The following is a 20,447-nucleotide window of genomic DNA, read 5'->3' on the forward strand; positions in this document are numbered from 1 at the left end:
TAGGACCTCAGGGACTGGCAGAGGGACTCACATGTATGACTCACATGTATGTAAATTACTACAAGTCTATGAAAAAGTGGAATGGAGGTGTGGACACAGGAGTCTGTGAATTAGAAGGGGGAAGAATTTAATGTGCCTGGGCAGGAAAGTGTTCACACAGGCAGTGACCGTTACGTTTGCACGGGGAATGAATGAAGAGGGGAAGTTTGGCGGGTTAATTAGCAGGAAGAGCATCTCAAACTGGGGACAGGGCAGAGGCTGAAAACGAATGCTGTGTTTGGGCCCTTGGGGTGGGAGGAGTAGGACTGTAAATGCTGCGCCAAGGCCTTTGGATTTGATCTTAGAGGAGCCAGGGCACCTGCTTACGCAGGGCAGGCCCGGGTAAGAAGCCCAGATCAGCGTGCACCAGTGCGCAGTGCTCACCGGAGGGGTGTCAGGCTGTGGTTGGAAAGCCAAAGCAGGCATTTCAGTGAAAGTACCCTTAATCTAGAGTTCCGAGTGCATCTTTCATAGAGACGACATTTTGAATTTCATAGAGATCAATATTTTACTTGTAATTGGTAGCTCTTTTAAAATGTATTTTCCAGATGAAGACCTTTTAACATATTTTGTGTTGCGTATTAGAAACTTCTGGAAACCATGTTTTATTCGTACCTGGGTAAATGTTGCAGAACACATCACTGTAGAACAAACTCTGTGCATCCTCCTGTGAGGCAGTTAACTATTTTGCATTCTTCCAGATGAGTGAATGCCTGGGTTTTTCTCCCCTGCCCCCGCTGGAGGTAGTGCCTCTTTCTCAAAACCTCATCAAAGCAAAACATCTTCCTCTCTTGCAGTCCCACGGCACCCTTCGAATGACTTGTTTGAAGTATTTGAGATTGAAAGAGGAGTCAGTGCAGAGGATGAAGCAAAGGATGATCCAGGTAGACTCTATTCTTAGTACCATTAGACTGACATTGTATTATTTCTTTTTTTCATGAAACTAACTTTTAAATTGTAAATTGTGAGGTTGCACCTAGGAAAATTTTAGATATATATATTTTTTTACAACTTGATTTCCTCTGCAGTTAAATCAGCTGGGCATAGATAATTGAGTTATTATCTTTTTAAAAAATATATTAAACTGCATTTAATAGAAACTCTGGGGAGGAAATCATATTTTATAAGTGACGATGTAACAAGGTCATAATCTGGTAACATTTGTGTGCTGTGTTTTTACAGCTGAGCACAGAGGCACAACTGTGCTGAGGAAGGATTTATGTGACTTCCTTTTGATCTCCGGGAGAGAAGTTCTGGGGGGTTAGTTAAGTGTGGATGGGAGAGAGCATGCATACAGATAACCTTGTTAACAAACACATTCTGTCGTTAGTTTGTGGTTTACTTGCCTTTCTGGTCCTTTCCTTGCAGGTGTCCTCATACACAGTTGCAGTTTTGACCATGGGCTTTGCGGATGGATCAGGGAAAAAGACAGTGACCTGCACTGGGAGCCAGTGAGGGACCCAGCAGGTAAGACGGATGATGCAACTCGAGCACACCTCGATCTGGTCCCGTTGGAAGACCCTGGAGCTGCTAACCGAGTGTGCTGTCATGTCCGTGTTCCCCTCACAAAGAGGGTAAAGAATCATCTTGTCCAACCTTCCCATGTTCCATTTTTTAAGTGAACTAAAAATGTTAGCTGTCAACTAGAATTACACTCTGGGAAGATGAGTAGTTCATTAAAAGGCCAGTAAGTACCTCTTAAAAAGCTTGGTAAATAAAACAAGTGGACTTACTCTAACCTGTTTTAGCTTACTTTAGCTTACTCATTCCCAAACATAAAAGAAGTATATCAGCCATGGTAGAAGCCACTGGCTATTTTCCCACTCATGTCTTTTTTTTTTTTTTAAAGATTTGAGACATAGTTGAAGGAGACTGACATTTCTGTGAGGTTGTGAATACCTCTCTGAAAAAAAAAAAAATCAATCTAACTTGGATGTTGGAGAAATTAGTTATACATTACCACTACTTATTCCTAGAGAATGTTCTTCGTAAGGTGGATTTAGACATAGTTCCTTGGAAAATTAACAGGCTTTTAAATCTAACGCTTTGAGGTTTTAATACTTACAAGCTATTTTGTTTTCTTGTTCCAGAAAGCAAAGCTACATACTGTTGGTTTTTTTCCCCTCCCCTAAGTAATTAAATCTTTTATGGATGATGTCAACTTAATGGAAGGATGAGGAGTCTGGATTCCTCTTTTTCTTTTTTATAATCCTGATTTTTAATTTAGCAGTGAAAGAGACAAAATGTGAAGAAAAAGTATATTGTTAACTAAAAAGTATGTCATTAATAAAAAACGTAGTTCTTAAGACCATCCCAGCAATTATATAGAAGAACACAAAACACACAGAAGTTAACTTGAGAGAGGATATGGTCTGTTAGACCAGTTATTCTCAAACGTCCGCATTTCTACAATTCAGCTGGGGGCCTGGTTACAATGCAGATTTTGATGCATTTCTGACAAGCTTCCTGAAGATACCTGTGGTGCTGATCCTTGATGTACACTTTGAGTAGCAAGGTATTAAAATATAATATTAGATCAAAATATTTCATTAGATCCCCCAAGATTGAAATATTAGACAGATATTTTAAAATAAAAATTTGAGGTAAGCTTTTAAAAATACGAATATTCTACAAATTCAAATTTGTTTTAGATTTCTTTTAGCTGTACAATGATTGTGAACGACGCGCCAGGCACCGAGGACAGCCGGCCCCCTCATTCTCGCTCTGCTGTTAGCTCTTGTGCGCTGAGGGCCGCTTGGAGCAGGACCGTGCTGTTGTGATAGGCGGATGTGGTTATTGGTTTTAGAGGGAGAGAGAGACCGGGTTGTTGTGCCGCTTAGTTATATGTTCACTGGTTGCCTCTTCTATGCACCCCAACAAGAGATCGAACCCACAGCTCTGGTGTATCCAGACGACACTCTAAACCTACTGAGCTGTCCAGCCAGGGCTATATAGTTTTACATTTTATTTTTTAATGAGTTGACTTTCAATATTATTTTACACTAGTTTCAGCTGTACAGTACCCACCCACCTGGCACCATACATATTTATTATAATATATTGACTATATTCCCTATGCCGTACTTTACATCCCTGCGACTATCGGGACATTATTATTAGTGTCACGTATATCTGTGAATTAGAAACCAACATTTATTTAATACCTCCTATAGTCTTGAGTCATTCAGCATCTCATTAATTTTATTTAATATCCTCTTATCCACCCTGTGAAGCAGGTAGTATTGTTTTTATTTTGCAAAGGAAATACCGAGGCCCAGAGTTCACATAACTTTCCTAAGGCCACAGAGCAAAAGCACAGACTTCATGCCCAGCCCTTCCTGGGCTGCCCACGTGGCCTCCGAGGCCGTTTAGTGTCCAGGACAGCTGCAGCAGGATTCGGGGTGCTCGCTCCTCTGCAGCCTGGCCCCCGTCTCCTGTGGCAGTGCGCATGACCGCATCACCAGGTCTCAGCCCTGTGGGCTTCCCTGGCCGCTCACCTGGGGTCGTTTCCGCCAAATGAAGAATCCTGAGCAGCCGTGCACGTTCCGTTCACAGACATAATGAATAACTCTTCCAAGTCAGGCACACCGGAGAGGGGAACTCATGCTAAATCAGCTCAAAAGAATTTGTTACAGATATATGTAAATAGTCTATGTAGATAGAGAAATGCTTGTTTTTTAGGATTTACATACTATTTTGTAGGACCAATTTAGTACTTTCAACTCTTTTTATTATTCATCTCATTTGTGAATATTTAAATTTGTTGTGACCCACTTGCCCTCTGGTAGAAAAATGAGAAGAGTGTTGGAAATTAAAATGTCAGGTGAAAAAAGTTGGAAGTGGCGACTTGGCTGTGATGGCGCAGAGCACAGGGGAAGGAAGCGGCGGCTGCGGGGGTGGGACTGGAGGGCTCCCGATGATTGCTCTGGGGGCTGCTCTCCCGGGGCTGCTCTGGGTTTTCACCGACGGCATGGATGGGCTGCATGGTGGCTGTGGTTATCAAGGCATCCTCCCGGAGCTGTGGAGGGCTCGAAGCCAGAGTAGAACGTGCTGACCCAATCAGCTCCACCGATTAGATTGCCTGGCCTCACTGAAGAGGACAAAATCTAAGGGGGATGAATACGCAGCATGACCCATGGTCGGGAAACCAGTTACTCAGACGCGGGAGGGGAATGCCTCAGTAGTAAGTGTGAAAGGCTAGGTTTTTAGTGGATAAAGAAATCAGTGAGTGAACCCGGTGTTGTTGCTGCCAAAAAGTTGAGTTATTTCCCTAGAAATATGCAATTTTTTGCAGAATGGAAACTCCACTTTGCTGGATTCTTTCTGGTCTGAGAAGAATAGAGGTAAGTGCAGGTCATTCAGAATGACCTGGATGGAGAGGTGTCTCAAAGCCTGCAGAAAGACAGGGGAAGAAGCCAGCATGTTTATCCTGGAGAAGAAATAGTGGAACAGGGCTGCTTTTCAAATATTTGACTGACAACATCTATCACCATTGTTGTGTGACCACAAAGGGATGGAAGTCAGATCAGTAGGTGAAAACCACAGAGAGATCGATTTTGCTTCCAACAGAACTTCCAACAGAACTTTCCAAGAGAGCTATTTACAGAGAGCTCAGGCTGTCATCGAAGAAAGGAGCTCTCTGTCAGTGTACGCATATGACTGGATGACATACGGCAAGATGTTTTGAGCACTGGATTAGTGTTGGGTTAGGAAACCTCTTGCACCAGCTCTGAGAGCCACTGACTCGGAATGGAATGCCCCAGGTAGTCCCGAGGAGAGCGTGTGAGCTGCAGGGCTCCAGCTTGGAGAGCGGAAGGGAAGACCAGAGGAGGGCAGGGAGTTGGAAGGAGGGTAGGGGGGCACACCGTATAGCAAGGTAGGATTGCAGATGGACTTTTTAGAATATGTTGAGGAATTCTCACCATATTCTGATGGAGAAATACTCATAAAGCTTCTTAAGAAAAATGCCCATTTTTCTTCTAGGGCATTTAAGTGAGGTTGTGCGTGTATAAATATAAGCAATTTAATGAATTATTTCTGTGTATTATCTAATTACCAAGCTAGTTCTTTACTTGTTCCTATTTAGATTATGCCATTTGTAAAGGAGTGTATGTTTGGATTTCCACAGTTATGACTGATTTTGATGTGCATTTCTTATCCAAGATCCAAATATGCAAATATCCATATATGCTAATATGTCTGAGAAGAGAAAACCCACAATTAAATAAACTTACAAATTTGAGAAATAGCTGTAAATAATTGCTAGCTGCCCAGCCAGGTGCTTATCACATTCAGTCTTGAACTTACTCGTGAGATAGTGAAATTAATACATTCCTCTAAAGCAGTGGTCCCCAACCTTTTGGGCACCAGGTACCAATTTCATGGAAGACAGTTTCTCCACAGACTGGAGGTGGGGGGATGGTTTCCAGCTGATTTTAGCGCACTAGATTCAAGCTTACCTCCTGCTGTGCAGCCCAGTCCCTAACAGGCCGGGACCCCTGCTCCCGGGAATGGGAAGTTGTGCTGCCAGCAGATGCAGAGATACACTGCAGGCCTGTGGCTGTGGCCCTGCACACGCATCCTTCTGCAGGTGTCAAGGCTGGACCTGGGCCCTGTTCCTGGAACCCTGATCACTGGGGATCGGGGGTTAAAGGCAACTCAGTGCCCTGCCTGCTACTACTAGCTACAAAGAATTCACTTAAATATAGACTAAGTATGCCAGCGTGTACATACAAGTATGTTGCAGCAATAAGCAGCATTATTTTGAAATACTTGTGAGTGGAAAGCTAAATCAACCATAAACACAAATGCTGCCTTCCAGCCCTGGCTCTCAGTTGACCCGGGATGCAACCAGGTTCTTGGTTATCTCCCTAGAGATGCATTTGTCCAAACCACAGCGAAGCACCCCCTTAGGTACCTTGCTTTTGTCACTTAAGGATATTATCTTAAGAGTGCACATGAAGAACAAGGACATTAAATCCAAAATGCCTGGGCCGAAATCCAGCGCCACTGCTCACTAGCTTTGACCTTGAGCAAATCACTTAAGGGGAGATAATCAGAAGTATCTATTCAACATATGTAAAGTGTTTAAAGCAGTGCCTGTCCCAGTTACCATTAAAATAGCGTCAGCCATTGTCGTTGAAGACGGTCCTACATCAGTCATACAGAACACCCTGCCTCTCGCCCGTGACCGTCACTCCGTCATTCCTCAGATGTTCCCTTGCCTTTAACCAGCCATCTCTGAGGAATGTCTCAGTTGTTTCCAGCCTTTTGGGAGTTCGGACGATACTGCAGTGAGACGTTATATACGTGTTATTTCATGTGTGTTCGAATAGAATACGTCTGTAGAATAAATTCCCAGACGTGGGCTACCGAATCAAAGGGACCCTGCGTTTGGGTTCTGATGGGTTTCACTCAATGGCCCCCATGACGGTTATACCAGTTTAAACTCCCACAGATAAATGTTTAAGGGCCATCCCAACAAGAGATCTTATTCAACTGCTTTTAAAAATCTTTGCCAAGCGTATCAGTAAAAAGTCATCTCATTTTCACTTATATTATTGTGAAAAGTTGACCATCTTTTCACATTTGAAGTCATTTTTTCTGAGATGCTTTGTATTTATTTGTCTTTTGTGTTCTCTTTATTGTAGGTGTGTAAGCTCTGTGTAAAAAGGAAATGGTCCTTTTTCACATGTTATAAATATTTTTTGGCTTGTCTTACTACTTTATAGTGTTATCTTAGAGTGAAAATTTGGAAACAACTTAAATGTTCTTCAGTAAAAAAAATGGCTAAATTATTAAAGGCATACTTGAAGTTATGAAAAATGTCTATTTGTTGACATAGAAAAGTGGCTGATATATTTATGAAAAAAGCATGTTATAACACCGAATAAACATTCACAGAGCAGCTCTATGGAGGAAGAGCAACTGTGGCCTCATTGACCACGTGTTACCTTTAGGGTTGATTCTTTGGTTAGGGTGCCTTGGTTTGTTAGGTTCCCTTACACACAGGCAGCGTCTGGCAGTGATATTAGTATACATTCCTTAGAGACTTAAGATAATCCTTGTTTTCTCCAAACTTGCAGGTTAACTGTAATAACCTTATATCTTAGTCTTAACTAAAATACCTGTGATGATTCAAAAGCTAACTTAAGGGGAAACATATAAAATCCATCTAAATATTTTGGCCTAAAATACCATTTGGATTAATTTGGGAGGATGGGGGTAGTGGGATGAGGTTAAGAAATTGTGTTTGTTGTTGATGATTCAAGTATATGACGCAAGGACCTATTTCCTTGTAGGGCTTTTTTCTGAATTCTTAGAACATCATTTATTCAACAAATGGCATTGAACTCCTACCATATACCAGGAGTGTAATGGGGTGGCTTGGAGGAACCGTTGGTTATGACATCAGAGAGTGTGCATCTGGGGGAGAGGAGCATGCAAACCAGCGATCCAATCAGAGGGCAGCAAGTGCTGAACAGGGGGCCAGGCAGCTCTGAACTCAGGCCTTTACCCTGCAGGCCCCGGGTAACACCTGGGGTGACTTCACCTCTCAAAGCCTTCCCTTCACAGGCTTGTGAGCAGCGTCCATGAGGTGCCTCCATGGAGCCCTCAGCGCTGCCTGGCACAGAAAAGTGCCCAGAAGTCATCTTTTTGGTCCTATGGCAGCTCAGAGAGCACTTGGAAGAGCCCTCACTTGAAAAATAGGAGGACATCCCAAACCTTAATCGTGTCTGCTACAGAGTACACGTAAGAAGGAAAATGGTTGTCTTTCCGTTGAAAAATACGTGGGGTTGCTACCAGAACAGATGCATGTGTTCAGCCTTCCAGCCCCGTTTTCCTGTGGTTAAATCAGTGTTGAAACACAGGGTGTTTTTCAGTTGGCTACAGTAAGAGAGCCTGAGAGGAATGTCGTTTGTACTTGGATGGAGTTCCAAAATAGTACCTGCAACTTTCCCCCTTCAGAAGCAGCTTTCCCGCACTCCCTGCTGCTCAAACATTCCTTCCCCTTAACTGCAGTTTATCTAACAGTGGGGACGGCGAACGCTACAGTCCAGGGGGTCTGAGGACAAAGTGACCTGTGGAAGGTGACAGTTTTTATTAACATTTTCTGTTCATGTGCATGTAATCACGTATGTTACATTACATATTATATAATTGTTACGCTACAAAAACATTGTAAACTACTTATCTTCAAATAAAACTGATGCTGCCAGAAACGGAAACGAGGGCTTCCAGAGCACCTCTGCCTTTTCCTGGGGTGAGGTGCTCTCCAGTGGGAAAAGCATAGAAAACTCTGGCATTTTTAAAGGGCTGTTTTCTCTCTAGATTTAAAAAAAAAAAAAAATCAGAGGAGAGATAATAAACAGATTTAGGACCCTTTAAACCACCACCTGCCCTGCTGCCTGGAGGCTAATTACCCACATAGAAAATCCTCCAGGCAGCTCAGAGTCACCGGCCCAGCCAACCAGGCAGCCAGCCTGGCGACATAACACCACTTGGGGAGGATCCGGAGGTGGCGAAGGCGTGTGCCCGTGCATGCCTGTGTGTGTCTGGTCATATCCACCGGCAGCGCTGGCGGTGTTGGGGTTCCTAACTGCTGCGTCTCTGGCATACCTCCTCCTGCCCATGAGCACGTGGGTGCGTGTTTTCTGTAAACATGAAACTATGGAATTTGAGACAGGCACGGAACACGTCGTATTTTTCTCCTTCAGTAATCTGAAATTCTTCACAAATGACCGTCACAGTTTAAAGTTTACTTAAACAAACAAAAAAAGTGAAACTCTTGTCCATACTTTTGTGCTTCAAGGGATGTCCGCACGTACACCCACGGCCCTGCTTTTCCCCTTGCAGGTGGACAGTATCTGAGTGTCTCAGCAGCCAAGGGCCCCGGGGGGACAGCTGCGCGCTTGGTGCTCCCTCTCGGCCACCTCAGGCATTCAGGGGACCTGTGCCTGTCGTTCAGGCACAAGGTAACTGGGCTGCACTCCGGCGCGCTCCAGGTGTTCGTGAGAAAACACGGTGCCCACGGAGCAGCGCTGTGGGGAAGGAACGGTGGCCGTGGCTGGAGGCAAACGCGGATCACCCTGCGCGGGGCTGATGTCAAGAGCGTAAGTAGGACGCAGCCTGGGAGCTTTCCTGTTTATAGGAGAACTCTGGGGTCCAGAGTCTTGTTCTCTTCGTTACCTCAGGCTCAGACAAAAGTTAGTGTTTTTTCTGGGTATGATGACTCCATTCCTGCCTCTATCTTTAATCACTTTTTGCGTGTTTGTAACTTGTCATTGTAACCCATGACCACCTTCACTCCACCCTCCCCAGGGTAGATCCCGTACTTCTAGTAAAAAAAAAAAAAAAAAGTAACTGAAAAAGTAAAAATATTAAGAGAAACTTCAAAGGGTGTCTCCTTTCATGCCTTATACTTCAAACTCTGGCCATGAGTTACCCTGAAGTGTTTTTTGTACCAAAATTCCATTTAAATTCCATTTTTTTCCTCTTTGCTTCAGTTAAGTAAGACAGGATGTGGAAAAGCTTTGATTGAATATATAAATTTTATCTTAAGTAATCAAGTCAAATGTACCAATCAGGGGTCTGTAACACCTCACCGAAATGATATATTTGGGAAAAGTGTCTTCTTTATGTTGATGCTTATACAACTTTTACTATTGTATTCCGCATCCATGCCTATAGGTGTAGTTTCTTGAAACTCTTTTAGAAAGAAAAGGTAGCCTGCATTAATACAGCTCTGATCAGTCTTGAAATTTTTTTACTCTGAATTTTCTTAATATTTTCCTTAATATTTATATTTTTAGAGAAATAAAACAAGATAAATCATTTCAAATCACAGCAGAGACTGTTTTTTTTTTTTAGCTTTCATTTTTTTATTGTATTTTTTTCCATTACCATTTAGTCCCTCTATCTCCATCCCCCCCCCCCCCAGCAATCACCACACTGTTGCCCATGTCCATGAGTCCTTTTTCCTTTTTTGCTGGATCCCTCCACCTTCTAACCTCACCCCAAGCCCCCCCCCCAAAAGGAGCAAGGATGCTATAAAAGATAAAATGCGAGGATAGTGAAAGCCCTTGGTCTTTATACAAGGAAAACAACACTGTGGTTGGTTTATGGAGTTTGATTTTCCTCCATTCTGCAGCAAAGCTGTATGAACCCAGTGGAGGAACTGGAAAGCTTCAGGCTGCAGGACTGTGATCCTCTAGATCCCTGGCTCTCAACTTCTGCACTTTTACACTCCCTCACACTCTTGGCCTCTGACCTCGGTGATGTTTGGCAGAAGTGTCCACACCATAAGCATTCCTAAAGTGAAGCAGTCTATAGTTTAGAATGGCTTTTAAAGGATAACTGATTCTGAGTAATAACAGTTGACTTAAGTTTCTACCAGATGGCAAGCCCTGTTCTCTAGTTTTCCTTCTGTTTAGTAAGTTTACTATTTCATTTTGGGGAAGTTTGCCTTTATATTGCTAAATAAGCAGGCATTGGGAAGGGCAGAAGAGGCCTGACCAGTGTGTGTGTTCTCTCCCCAGGTCATCTTCAAAGGTGAAAAAAGGCGTGGTCACACCGGGGAGATTGGATTGGATGATGTGAGCTTGAGAAGAGGCCACTGCTCTGAAGAACGCGAGCGACTCCACAACTAGTCATGAACTCCTATGTTGCTCCCTCTTCTTCTTCTGGTCTTCACCTCCTGTGTCCTCCTCCCTTTTATCAGGCCTAGCAGAAGAGTGTGTCAGTGGGCCAGAGAAAGTGGTCACTGACCCTCATCTTGTCGGCCTGCTTTTGTGCAATCCCAGTGAACAAGTGACACTCTCCTTGAAGTGGAAGGGGCACCTGCAGACACATGCAGTCCATCGTTGGGTGTCACCTTGTAGGAACTGGCCTTCGGCATGTGTAACCTATGTCACCCTTCATCCTGGTTACCAGGTGTTCCTTGTACAAGTTATGGGAGACGTCTTCAAAAGAAATTTGTGCAAATGGCATTCTGTTATCTGTTCAGTGTTGTACCTTGAGTAGTATTGATTTCCCCAAAGATATGTCGTACAATGTGCTTGTGAAACTGGTTTCTCCTCTTCCATGGACTAACCTAAACTCTTGTCCTGCCATTCACTTTCTAAAAGAAGGGCGTGCAACATATCAAAATGCATTTACTCTTGTTATCTGTATTTTTCTTTTAAAGACAACTATGTAAAGTGGGCACGTAACTCCGTGTTAGTGGTATTGTGTTTTGTGTAAATGTGCTATTGATATTAAGTAGTTATGTGTTCCTAATATTTGCAGACTCTAGTTGCAAGAGAAAAGGCAGCTTGTGATCTCTTGAATTAAAAAATACATGGAAATGTTATGCAGTTCTGTGACCTTATATTGGAGTAGAAGGAATGTGAAGAGGTGTCAGGTTGTGTAGTGGAGGAATGAATGTTGGAATAACCTTGAGTTTGATCCCTACGAAGGATAAGAAACCATTTACTTAGGTAGACGAGAAGCTGAAGTTAGCCTATGAAACCCCCACTATTTCTAGTTATAGTTTTAAACCAACAGCTTCCCCCCCCAGTAGCCTGGTCCTCTCTGGTAACTATAAGAAGCTTGGTAAAAGTTCTGGCTGTTTCAGAGGAAAGATTCTGTTTAAGGAAACAGGGTGAGGAGAAGTTTGGAAACAGCCCCATTGGAACCGAGTTTCTTACTAATTTTAAATCAGTATAAATTTAGGCAGGTCTGGCTGATAACTTTCGTGCTGTCATGTCGGGGTGGGACAGGAAGCAAGTCACAGGCTTTGAGGTATTGAATGTGTTGGGACAGGGTCCACTTACGCACTAGAACAATGGGACAAGGTTGGGATTCTAAGATCTAAGCACCCTCGACTAATATGTTTCCTCCTTGCATATTTTAACTTTATAAGAAAAGTATACAACTTTTAAAATGCAACTTACTACTGAGGCTTTTCCTCATTAAGTAATCAAAATATTTTCTGCTACTTTTGCCAGGAATCACAAAGATGATTAAAGGGTTGGAAAAAAAGACCTATGATGAAAAATGAAAGGAACTGGGATTATTCAGCCTGCAGAAGAGAAGACTAGGGGCAAATCGTTGCTGGTGTCAGGTGCACGAGGGCTGGTTCAGGGAGGGTGGTGGCCAGCTGCTCTGCACATGCGCTAAGAATAGAGCGAGAGGAAGCAGGCTTAGCCTGCGGCATGAGGGAGCGTTTTTCTGGCAGGGACAGTTGTCAAGTCAGAATCCCTTATAAACAAGTGTGACTTTGTCTCTCTCTTTTGAGGCTTTTAAAAAATTAGATAAAAATTTGTGTATTTCAGGTGGTTAACGATGTTCAAGGTATAATAACAGAGGACAGAACGTCCCAGAAGATGTTTCGATCCTATTGGCGTGTAATGAAAAGCTCCAGCACAACGTCATCTGGGCTAGGCCAGGGTTCAATTTAGGCATTTCCCTCTGTGGCTTTTTGATGGAGAGGAATCAAAAAGGGGAAAACCCACCAAATGTTGGGCTCTCTCAAATGTCTCTCCCTTTATGGCAAACCTAGCAGTATTAAAACAAAAAAAAGAAAAAAAAACATATATATATTTATTTATTCCAAAAAGAGAGTATAAAAAATAGATGCTTTAGTATCTCAATGTCCTAATGTGGTGGTGTTTATTTTTTTTTCTTGAATAAATATAACCCTTTCACTTGCCCAATGGATGATACTTAAGATTTTTAAAAAGACCATAACAAAGAACAGAGTTTACGGAGCCTCTTTACTGGTGCATTCTCTGTGCAGAGTGTGACAGCTTAACCCGGGTACCCATGGAGAGTGCCGCGCCCAGGCCCTCTCCTTCACCCAGTTGGCCTGATTCAGTTTCTCTTATCAATTGAATCTCCCAAATTCCACAGTGGTAATGTTTTTTGAACAGTAGGTATAATAGTATATCTGTCGTCATTGAACTTGGTGGAGGTGGGGCAGGAGGGGAGTATAAATCAGTGAGCCTTTGAGTAGGGGCCAGAAAATATGGCCTTAGAGCCTTTTTAATGATTTGCTACCTTTTTTTGGTCATGTAACTACACAATTGAGGATGAAAGGGGAAAATATGAAATTTTCACTTTTAGGTGCCAATAATACATTGCACTAAACTGATGAAAGAAGTTATCCAAAGTACTGTATAACATCTTGTTTATTATTTAATGTTTTCTAAAGTGAAAAATGTTAGTGGTTTTCCAAACAGCCAAATAAAAAATAATTCTTTGTAAATAAAAACACTGTTAATAATACCAGATGTCTATTTCTTTTTGTTTTGACTTTTTTTTAAAATTGGGGAAATATATACTGCTTACATGATTGGGGACAAAGATATTGCCTACATTATTATGCTTTTTAGGTTATAAAGTATGAGATATTGGTTCAGCATGAATAGGGGAAGGTCAGATCATGTAACACAATCACACCTTTGCATGTGGCTTTTAGTTTTCTTCTGTCTCTTAGTTGTAAACATTTGCCTCAAATTCTTTTATGGAAATGCAGGATTAGCTATAAGTAAACATATAAATAGATACATATTATAAATGAAAAGCCTTTTTACTCGTGTTGATTTTGTTAATTTATGACATTTTATTCAGATTCCAATAACCTTTTCTAAGGAAGAAAACTACTATAAAAATACAATAAAGATTAAATTCAAAAAAATAATGAAATGCAAGATTAAAAATTAGTCCTACAAATTATAGAACATATGCTTAATGGCTTTTTTCTTTCCAACACTAGCAGCTAGGACAAGTTTTGGATAAGTATATACATTAAGCAAAAGGTAAAGAAAAACTGCAGTTCCCTTTATCTCAGAGATATTCCCTTATCTCAGAGATCCTTCTAAATCATTCCTAGGAGATTTTAGAAAACTCCTGTTTTCTGAGTGTGTTAAGAAAGTACAGTGTTTCTTGAATCCTGTATTTTCTTCAATAAATGTCTCTAATTTTCATATTATATGACTGGACACTTTCTGGACAGACCTCACATGGCACCAGGTGGAGACTGGAAATATTAGGGGGAACATTTTGTACACTGTGTGATTGTGGCCAACCACTATGCCATACACTGAAACCAATAAATAATAACATTGAAAATAAACTGCTGTAAATGTAGCTTGGTATACGAGAGTTGAAAGCAAGGAACTCAAGACACCTTAACACCAAAAGAACCCAAACAACCCAATTACAAATGTGAAGAGGACCTGAATGGACATTTCTTCCAAGAGGACATATAAATGGGAAACATCTATGAAGAGAGCTTGATGTCACTAGATGTCAGGAATGCATGTGAAAAACACAGTGAGATATTACTGGTCAGGATGGTTGTGATCAATAAGTCAACAAACAAGTGTTGGTGAAGTTGTAGAGAAAAGGGAACCCACCCTAGTGCACTGTTGGTGGGACTGTAAATTGACACCACTATGATGGAAAACAGTAAGGAGGTACTGCAAAAAATAAAAATGGAACTCACGACCCAACATTCCACTTCTGGGCATATAGTCAAACCAACCTATAACACTAATTGGAAGAGATATATTCACCTCTATGTTTATGGCAGCATTATTTACAATGGCCAAGATAAAGGAGCAACCTAAGTGTCCATCAGTCATCAAGTGGATAAAGAAGTGGTGGTACGTATATACAATGCACTATTACTCAGCCATAGAAAGAATAAAATCTTGCCATTTACAACACAGATGGACCTAGAAGGTATTATGTGAAGTGAAATAAATCATGGAGTAAGACAAATACCATATGATTTAACTTATATGTGGAACCTATAAGTGAAATAAGTGAACAAACAGAGCAGAAAAACTCATAGGGAACAAATTGATGATGATCAGATGGGAGGTAGGTTTGGGGGAAGGTTGAAAAAGTTGAAAGGAATAAAAAAAGTTTTCCAGATATAAAAACAGTCACAGGGATGTGAAATGTAACTTAGGGAGTGCGGTCAATAATGTTGTAAGTACTATGTGTGGTGTCCTGTGGGCACTAGACTCACCGTAGTGATCACTTCATAAAGTTTATAAGTGTCTGATCGCCATGTTGTACACCCGAAACTTACGTACGACTATATGTCAACTATGAATAAAAAATGAAATTTTAAAAAATAGAACTGCAAGATGATCAGCAATTTCATTTCTGGGAATTTATCTGAAGAAAATGAAAACAAAACTTGAAAAGTTATCTGCACCCTCCTCAGTATAGTGTTACTTACAAAAGCCGAGACACAGGAACAACCTCAGTGTCCATAGCAAATGAATGGATAAAAGAAATGTGAAAGAATGAAATTTTGTCATTTGCCACAACATATATGGATCTTGAGGGCATTAAGTGAAATAAGTCAAACAGAGAAAGACACCAGATGATCTCACTTATATGTGTAATAGAAAGCAAAAAAAAAAAAAAAAAAGCAAAACCAAAAGAAAAACTGAAACCCTAGCACATATACAGAGAATAAATTGGTGGTTGCCAGAGGTCAAGGGAAGGTAGGGAGTGGGTGGATGAGTGAAGGGAGTCAAAAGGTACAAACTTCTAATTATAAAATAAACAATTCAGAGGATGTAATATACAGCATGCTAACTATAGTTAATAATACTGTATTGCATATTTGAAAGTTGCTAGGTGAATACATCTTAAAATTTCTCATACGAGAAAATAATTTTTACAACTGTGCATGGTGATAGATGTTAACTAGACTTATTGTGGTGAACACTTTGAAATATATACAAATATTGAATTATGTTGTACACCTGAAACCAATAAATGTCACATGTCAATGACATATCAATCATACTTCAAAAAAACTCAGTTGTTTTCCTATGCACCAGCAATGAACAATACAAAAAAAAAAAACAAAAACAGAGAAAACAATGCCATTTACAGCAACATCCAAAAGAGGAAAATAACTAAGAATAAATTAACCAAACTGATGAAAGACTTGTGTATTGGAAACTATAAGACATTACTGAAAGAATATTAAGAAGACCTAAATAAATGGAGGGACATCCTATGTTTAAGAATTAAAAGACATAGTATTAAGATGCCAGTACTACCAAAAGGGATCTACATTTTCAGTTCAATCCTGATCAAAATTCCAATGACCTGTTTTGAAAACATTGGAACACCAAAGCTCAAATTGATATTAAATTTCAAGGAGACTCAATTAGGCAAAATAATCTCGAACTAGAAGAACAACATTGGAGGAGTCACACTTCCCATTTTCAAAACTTGCTACAAAGCAGCAGTAATCCAAACAGTGTGATACTGGCATGGAGACAAATGGACCAATGGCATAAAGTGAAGAGCCCAGAAATAAACTCATACACCTGGGAAACTGCTTATTTATCATGCTTTCAAGATCATTTAATGAATTAAGGACAGCCTCTTCAATAAATGGTGCTGGCACAACTCAATATTCATAAGCGGAAGAAGGAAGTTGGACCTACATCTCAAATCATATATAAAAACTCAAAATTAATCATAACATAGATGTAAGAGCTGAAACTATAAAACTTGAAGAAAAAATTCAAGTAAATTTCATGCCTTTCATATTTGACAATGGGTTATTAGCTATGACACCATAAACATAAGTAATAAAAGAAAAGACAGGTAAAATAGACTTCATAAAAATTAAAACATTTTGTGCAAAGGACAATCAAGAGAGTATAAAGACAATCCACAGAAAGGGAAAAAATATATGCAAATTGTATATTTCATAAGGGTTTAATATCCACAATACCTAAAGAACTTTTACAATTCAACAAGATGAATCCAAATAAAAAATGCATAAAGAATTTGAATACAGATTTCTTAAAACAAATCTATACAAATGGTCAAAACACATAAAAACATTCAACATAATAAGTCATTAGGGAAATGCAAATTAAAACCATAATGTATCACTCAGCACTCACTAAGATGGTAATAATCAAGAATATAGAAAGTAAAAGTATAGGTGAGGATATAGACAATTTGGATATTGCAAGTGGGAATATAAAATGGTGATAAACAGTTTGGCAAGTTCTCAGAAAGTTAAATATTCAATTACCCTATAAGCCAGAAATTCCACTCCTAAGTATATGCCTGAAGTATTGAAAACAGCTACTTGAACAAATACTTGTACACAAATTTCAGAGCAACACTATTCACAATAGGCAAAGGGTGGAAATAGTTACAATGTCTTAACAGATGAATAGATAAGTGAGTTATGGTGCATCCATAAATGAAATATTATTCAGTCATAAAATTGAACGAATTACTGTTCTATGGGCAATGTGGATGAACCTCAAAAACATTATGCTAAGTGAAAGGAGTCAGGCACAAAAGATCACATGTTCTCATCTACACAATGGAATACTACTCAGCAGAAAGAAAGAAGGAGCTCCTACCTTTTGTGACAGCATGGATGGAACTGGAGAGCATCATGCTAAGTGAAATAAATGAGTTGGAGAAAGACAATAACCCTATGATCTCACTTATAACTGGAATCTAATGAACAAAAAAAACTAACAAGGAAAATAGAAGCAGAGACATGGAAACATGGAACAGACTGACAGCTGCAGGAGGGAAGGAGAGAAGGAGGGAGTAGGGATCCGTGGAAGGAAGAGGAAGGAATTAATCAAAGAACATATGTGAATGACTATGGACATGGACAACAGAGAGGGGAATGACTTTGGGCTACAGGGGTGGGCTGGGTAGAGGGAGGCAAAGGGAGAAAAATTGGGACTAGTGCAATAGAAGAAACAATACAATAAATTTTAAAAAAATAAGCATATGTAAAAGAAACCACAGTGAAAATAACCGTGGGAATACTTAAATTGAGGAAGGGCTCTAACTCTATAAAAATCTTATTTCTTAAGGAAAAAGATAAAAGACCAAAGGTGAATAAGCAAAACATTAAAATCTACACCTGGGCACATGGGTGTCTGCTTATTATTTTCTATGCCTTCTGTTTGTTAAAATTTTCCATAATTTAAGTAATAGCTGTGTATTCATTTGTTTGTTTTAAAGTATCTGTGCGCTTTTGCCCTCTGGGAAAGCCATTTGTAGCCAGTCACAGAGGTCGCAAATACATGTTGCACTTGGAGATTTCATGTCAGTGAGAAATGGGTAGAAAGGACAGCGTGGCTGGAGAGAAGAGGGCACTTTCACACCCCGATTCCACTACACACTCTCCCATAATCTGCAGCTTCTCAATGCTAAGCCTTCCAAGTTGTCAATAAATGAATAAACATAGCAAAGAGATTTAAAAAAATCACACATTCTGTTATTCCATTTATATGGAAATCCACAATAGGTAAGTCGATGGGAACAGAAAGCGGATGGAGGGAGGCCATAGTGGGAATGGAGAAGGCCCACTTTGTGGCAGGGGCTTTGTTCTGGGTGTTGAGAATATGCTGGAACTTAACAGAGGTAGTGGTTACACAACATTTTGAGTGAAGTAAATGCCACTGAATCATTCCCTTCAAAACTGATAATTTTTCAGGTGCCTTTCATCTTAATAGAGTGTTTTAAATTCTCAGATAATGTAGCAGAAGAAAGGAAAACAGATGAGACAAACAGAAAACAAAGAGCAAGGTGGTAGATTTAAACCAAATTCTAACAATAAGGTTGTTTTTAAATGGTCTTAGGCACTCCAGCTACAAGGAAGGGACTGTCGGACTGGATAGAAAAGCAAAACTCAACTATATGCTGCCTACAAGATGCAAATAAAAAACCCAACTTTGGGGCTTGAGCTATTTAAACTTGCTAACCTGGTACTGGCTATGGCTTTGTCTAACAGATGGCAGGGCTTTATCAATGAGGAAGTCGTAATTGAGGACACTTAACTGTAAGCGAGGCAGTGACCCAGGAAGACTACATTCCGGAGGACAAAGGGACATTCATGAACTGGAGATAAGTGACTAGAAATGCTTTTTAGGGCTGCAGGAGGCAGAGACCTGAAAGCAACTTGGAATTACAGTGGTTAGTCTTTCTGGGTCCATTCATTAAAAGCTAAATGTTGGCCTCCACTCATAAAGTGGAAATGGAATTCAGAAGAGAGCAGGCTCTGCCCATTTGATCTGTATCTTCATTTTCCAGACCAAGGCCCCTCGGTGTCCTGGGTCTGCTTACAGTTTCTTCAGCTGTGTTGAATGATCTACAGGAAGTGGCTTCCATATGAGGACAATTTTGACCCTCAGGGGACATTTGGTATTGCCTGGAAACCTTCCTAGTTGTCACAATTTGGGGGTGCTACTGGTACCTATTGGTCAGAGTCTGGATACGTTGCTAAACATCCTATGAATCACAGGAGAGCTCAGAGCAACAAAAAACTATGTGGCCTCAAATGTCAATAGTGCTGAGGGTGAAACAGCCTGATCAAAATCCATGATTCTGAATCAGAGATTTCTAACGAGTGGCCCCCAACCCAGCAGCGTCAATACTGGGAACATACTAGAAATACAAATTCTCGGGCTCCACGTCTGACCTAGAGAGTGAGAAACTCCAGTAGAGCCCAGCAACTTGGCGAACAACAAGCTCTCCAAGTGATGCTGTTAAGCGCAGGTCTGAGATGAAATCTTACTTACTCTCTTCATTTTCCACTGACTCTCTAGTGGGACTTGCGTGAAACCAATCCTCCAGGGCCTTACTACCACTGCTGTGGTATCACTTACTATCACTCCTTAACTCTGAATGGCAACGCCGCTGTTCCACCACATTGCTCTTTGAAGGCTGCTTGTCATCTTGGCTATGATTCCACTACTCAAGACACACAGGCCATCACACCAGCAGCATCTGGGTCGGGTGTATGCCCTGATTCCCTGAAATCCTCTTCTCCCTTGGCCTCCATGAGCCACAGTCCACATTTCCAACCAATTACTGGCAAAATCCTAGGAGCTCCAAACTCACTAAGACCCAAACTATATTACTACAGTGTAGTTTGAATCCTCCCCTCTCCCCTCCCCTCAAACATGTTTCCCTTGCTAATTCTCCCTTTCTCTGAATGAAAATAACTTATCAAGGTCATTAATCCTTGAAATTTGCCACTATTTGATTTTTTACTTTTTATTTTTTAGTTATTCAAATCATTGAGAAATTCTGATAGTACTGCCTCTGAAATAGTTCTTCTGTTTCTTCTGTCTCACACCAAAGATAAAAAATATTTGAGATGACCTTTTTTTTTTATTTGAAGTTGAGAGAGGATTTCATTTCCCAAGGCCTTTTAACTGATGAATGAAAAGTACTGCTCTGTCCCTTAGGAAATTGTTTCGGCTCTGCGGCAGTCAAGAGCTGTGGGTCTGGGGCATATTTTTCAGTTATCTTTTTGTATGGTTTGTACTTTTGTAAGCTCCTTCAAATCTGTTATTAAATAAGATAATTAACACAAAGCAGCAAAACATACCTTG

General features: G+C 40.6%; 1 protein-coding gene across 5 annotated transcripts in view; it reads left to right on the forward strand.

The window, feature by feature from the left end:
* Positions 1–13,304, forward strand: part of NPNT (nephronectin) — a 77,835-nt gene extending 64,531 nt beyond the window's left edge. For 4 of the 5 annotated variants that reach the window (XM_053923125.1, XM_053923127.1, XM_053923126.1 and 1 more), the window contains 4 exons: positions 837–923; positions 1,408–1,506; positions 8,896–9,152; positions 10,578–13,304. In XM_053923125.1, the coding sequence (XP_053779100.1) occupies positions 837–923; positions 1,408–1,506; positions 8,896–9,152; positions 10,578–10,688 (554 nt within the window). In that variant the 3' untranslated portion in view covers positions 10,689–13,304. Of the gene's footprint in view, positions 1–836; positions 924–1,407; positions 1,507–4,333; positions 4,891–8,895; positions 9,153–10,577 lie in introns of those variants that run through there. The other variant, XM_053923129.1, reaches the window with a different exon arrangement.
* Positions 13,305–20,447: the final 7,143 nt, after the last annotated feature.

This window comes from Desmodus rotundus, chromosome 4 (genome assembly GCF_022682495.2).
Source record: "Desmodus rotundus isolate HL8 chromosome 4, HLdesRot8A.1, whole genome shotgun sequence".
NCBI classification, from domain to species: Eukaryota; Metazoa; Chordata; class Mammalia; order Chiroptera; family Phyllostomidae; genus Desmodus; species Desmodus rotundus.